We start from the raw sequence: 4,464 nt of genomic DNA, 5'->3' as shown, positions 1-4,464 counted from the left end.
TGAAACTGATTTTTTGAAATGAGGTATTAGATTCTAAATCCAAGACTCATATTAATTCTTTTTACCTACTCCCTTTAATCTAATCTTTATAAAAAATTTAAAATGTGTTTATTTTCCTAGATATGCTGCATAACATTTATTTGGGATTTAAAATTTTAGTGTAAAAAGAATACAATTTAATTGAGTTCTTCTACATAAATGTTGAAGGACAGACATCCATAAACCATGACAAAAAAAAAAATCCCTTGTGGGTTTCTGTAGGAGTAAATGTACTTTCCCTCCCTGCAAGAGTAATGTATCATTGGGTATCTTTATTTTCTTTATGATCATAGGTTACATTGCTGCTGTACAGTAGAAGGGAAAATTGAAGGTGAAGAGATGTTGACAGAATCATAAAATAAGAACTGGAAGGTACCTCCAAAATTATGTACACCAATTTTTAATTTCATATGAGCTAAGAAAATAAAAGCTCAGGGGATAAAAGCCTTGTCTCTTGTATTATAGGTCTCAAGTAGGAGTGCCATGGCATGAACTCAGGTTAACTAACTTCAAATCTTATATATTTATTCACTATCATTTTGCTGGGTCAAATGGATGCTTATGGATAAGAAAGGTGGAATATTGCCACTTGATACAGAATTTTAATGTATTTTCAGCATTAGAGGAGAGGTTCTCTCTCTTTTGATATGCACTAAAATATTTTATTATTATTACTCATGCTTCCCAAAAATCTGCTATAAATAATATTTTGTTTGATTTTCTTGATTGGCTTTCGCCACTATGGTAATATGTGATATATTTAGTTTAAATATATATGTATATATATTTATTTAAATGTGAAAATGTTTTATACATAAAGCAAAATGTAAGCTCCTTGAGAGTAATGGCTTTCTAATTTCTGTATCTATGTCTTTATAGTCAAAAAAATTTTATTTTTTTTTAAGAATTACAACATATTTATTAAGTCATTTTAAGGGGAAAAGAGTTAACAAGTTAACACTAAAAGTTTTGTGAATACAATCTGGAATTTCAAGAGTTGAATTCTTAAATATTCCATTCCACAAGTCATATTTCTTTAAGGTAAGGAAATATAAAATAATATTTACTTGTTACAACATCTAAACTCATCTATAGTTTTAGCAAGTTGTAAAATAATAATTTACACCTTAACATGTAGAAATTTACACTAATAAAAAGTCACATTCTGGATGTTTTCACCAAGCATTCCATATTATAAAAATACCTGTTTATAAGCAATAATTTATCAGTGAGTTACCAGTTTAATTCTTATAATTTCTATGACTTTGTAGGATTTTTAGACCTATCAAAGTATGACAGAGTCATTATGAAAAACTAGTACAATCACTTAAGTGATTGATATGCTAACTAAAATATAAATATCAAATCTGAAACTGTAAACAAAACTCTGGTTCTTAATACAAACCAATGTAGCAAGGGAAAAAAAAAACTGATAAACCCCATAAATTGCACTATAAAAGTCCTTTCAATAGTTTTCCATTATTTTCCATTTTCCCAAGCTGATAAATGTGAATTTACTGTGATTCAATGGAATCAGTTCTGTGTACTAATTTTTATCATGTAAATATATCAGGAGCTGTGATTAAGAAAAGGAACTTATTCAAATGGGATCCTATGATGTTCATCACATGCTTCTGATATCTCTCACCATTTAATCAAATCGTTTTATTCCTTTGGTTTAAGAGGAGATGGAACAATAGGTTGGAATTTTAGCTTTGATAATCATCAGACTGCCACCTCCACCATGGTGTTCTAGCTTTTGTAAAGCACTGGTGATTGGCTCTTTGAATTTCTTATCCATTAGTCTTTTGGAAAGACTTGTAAGCAAATGCTTCAGATGATCATTTAGAGAAGGCCCGACAATACTACTCAACTGTACTAAAGCATTCAACCCCCTTTCAAACACTTCACCATCTGAATGAGTCAGAGCAGCCTTCAAGACAGGAATCAGTCTCGGTAGCAAGGGCACGGCTTTTTCAGTAGCACCTTGTACCAAAAGTAATTCTTTAAAACCTTCTTTTGATACAAATGTATATGGATGTTTAGTCTCTCTCAAACCCTCTGCTAAAGTAATAAGAAGAAGATCAAATGGAAGAGTTTCAGGAAGGCAGTCCCACTGTAATCTGTGTTTTACTGAGCCATGTACCAACCTGCAAGGGATACCTCCTTTGGAGTAAATAGCAGCAAAAGCAGAAGAGGCACGTGGCTGATCACTGAATGGGTCAATAGTTTTAGGATTAAGTTTATCATTTGGCCGATGGTGAGGCTTCTTTGCAAAATTTATAGAATTGGTGGAGGATGCCTTATTTTGGTGTATTACCGATCTGTGTTTTACTTGGGAACCAGATGACGTTCTTTGTTCACAGGTGCCTGTTACTCGGTTTCTCATCTACAAGCTTCCATGACTTTCTGATTTCTGCATTCTTCCTTAGTGGTTGCTCCTGCAGGAGCGCGGGCCTCAGACGCGGACGTCCTACCGCATAGCTCCGGGCCTTGAAGCTCTAGAGCCCCTCATAGAGGCTGTGAGCAGCACGACCGCCTACCCAGGGCCTCGGACCCGCTACCACTCCGCGAAGGCGCGGAGAAAAAGACGGCCGTCAAAAAAATTTTAAAAAGTGATTCACGTAAGATAATTGACATATATAGTTTAATTCGTTGGTTAGTCATTGCTTCCTCATTTCCCCCCACTCCTGCCTAACTTCTTTGGAAATACCAATGTGCTGTTTGGACTGTCCATCTATTGTTTCATTCTGACTGATATCTTCTTTTCTACCCAAAACAACAACAACAACAACAATAACAACAACAAATTTTAATTACCAACAGAATTTAGTCAATAGTCATCTTTGACTGACTTTGCCTTTGAATGGAGTTTATCTATATTCCTTCTAAATGTTTATGGGAATGTAAAATATATCCCCCATCAGTGGATAATGTATGATCTCAAAAATACTATTTGGAACAAATAATTAATATAAATAATATCAGATTTTAATCACTAAAAATAAGGAAATGTAACAGGAAAATAATGACTTCTGCTTTGTAACATATACTTTAATATTTGAGTGCAAAGTCATTGGAAAATATACCATAATTAAATCATGATAATGTAGAAGTTTCAAAAAGAGCTAGATGGCAAAAGAAAATTTTCTTTCTATTCACTGGAAATTTTCACTATTATAATCATCTGTGTAACTTATAAAAATTCACTTGTGCTTTAGACTTAATTTTCCCACATTTCTAGAACAAAAGACTTTTGACTAGATAATCTGTTAAATATTATGATGCTAAACATACCATGAAAGAAATGGAGTCAATTTAACTATTCCTACCATACAGATAAGTCAGATTAGACACAATATGATATTTTAGCTTTCAATATTCAATCAGTTCTGTGATATGGGAGCATCACGTCACACCCTCATTGATGAATCTGACTTATTAGAGAAAGACCTCATAGTTCTCCAAAGGGGCAGGGAGCATAAAATGGTCATTTTCTCTTTTTTAATTAATATTTCCCCAGTTACATTAAAAACATTTTTATTTGATTTAAAAATTTTTGAATTCTAAGTTCTCGCCTTTATCCTGAACCACAATTTTAAAACCACATATGAAGCTTGTAAAACATTGCCATGAAAGTCAAGTAATGAAAGAAAATATAGATCTCCCAGGATAATGAAAATAAAAACCCTCAAGAAAAATTATGTTAAAAATAAAGAGAGATACAGAAATAGAGAATACTTCAATCTATATTCAGATCTGATCAATTCATACTCTGGGTATGAATAGGGTTTTTCATCATAAGCCCTTTAAAGTAATTGTGAATGATTATATCACAGAAAATAACAAAGTCATTTACACCTGGTCATTATAGAACATTTCTATTATTTTTATACAACATATTTCACTTTCCTAATGAAAAACTTTTCAGTTTTTTTTCCTTGAGAGTCTCTCGTTCATTATTTCCCAGAAAATAATAATATTCCATTTGAAAAACTAAGTTAGATTTTTTTTTTAATAATTACTACTGTTAATTGTATTTCTTGCCATTTATTCTCTCTTCTTTCATTCTGTCCCTCCTCAAAAGTGTTTTGCTACTTGGTCAGTCTCTTTTGATGGATTTTCAAATCTGAGTAAAAGTAGATTACCAAATCATGAAAACATTCTTTTATTTTAAATTAAGACTTTTTTTAATTAAAAAATGCATATGCATGGATAATTTTTTTATTAACTCTTGCAAAACCTTGTGTTCCAATTTTCCCTCACCCACTCCCCTGGATGGCAAGTAATCCAATATGTGTTAAATCCAAAATATGCATACATATTTATACAACAACCTTGTTCCAAAAGAAAAAAAAAACAAATCAAAAATTAAAATAAAAGAGATAAAATAAAATCCAAGCAAACAACAACAAAAAAGTGAAA

The 4,464-nt window shown here is 31.7% G+C and overlaps 1 protein-coding gene across 1 annotated transcript; it reads right to left on the bottom strand.

Moving 5' to 3' along the window:
* Window positions 1-927: 927 nt before the first annotated feature.
* Window positions 928-2,576, bottom strand: LOC127548780 (PACRG-like protein). Its single transcript, XM_051976395.1, is given in 1 exon segment — window positions 928-2,576. A coding segment is annotated over 1 exon segment (744 nt). The 5' UTR covers window positions 2,462-2,576; the 3' UTR covers window positions 928-1,717.
* Window positions 2,577-4,464: the final 1,888 nt, after the last annotated feature.

This window comes from Antechinus flavipes, chromosome 1 (assembly GCF_016432865.1).
Source record: "Antechinus flavipes isolate AdamAnt ecotype Samford, QLD, Australia chromosome 1, AdamAnt_v2, whole genome shotgun sequence".
Taxonomy (NCBI): domain Eukaryota; kingdom Metazoa; phylum Chordata; class Mammalia; order Dasyuromorphia; family Dasyuridae; genus Antechinus; species Antechinus flavipes.
The sequence above is the reverse complement of the archived record's forward strand: the minus strand, read 5'-3'. Positions and strand labels throughout refer to the sequence as shown.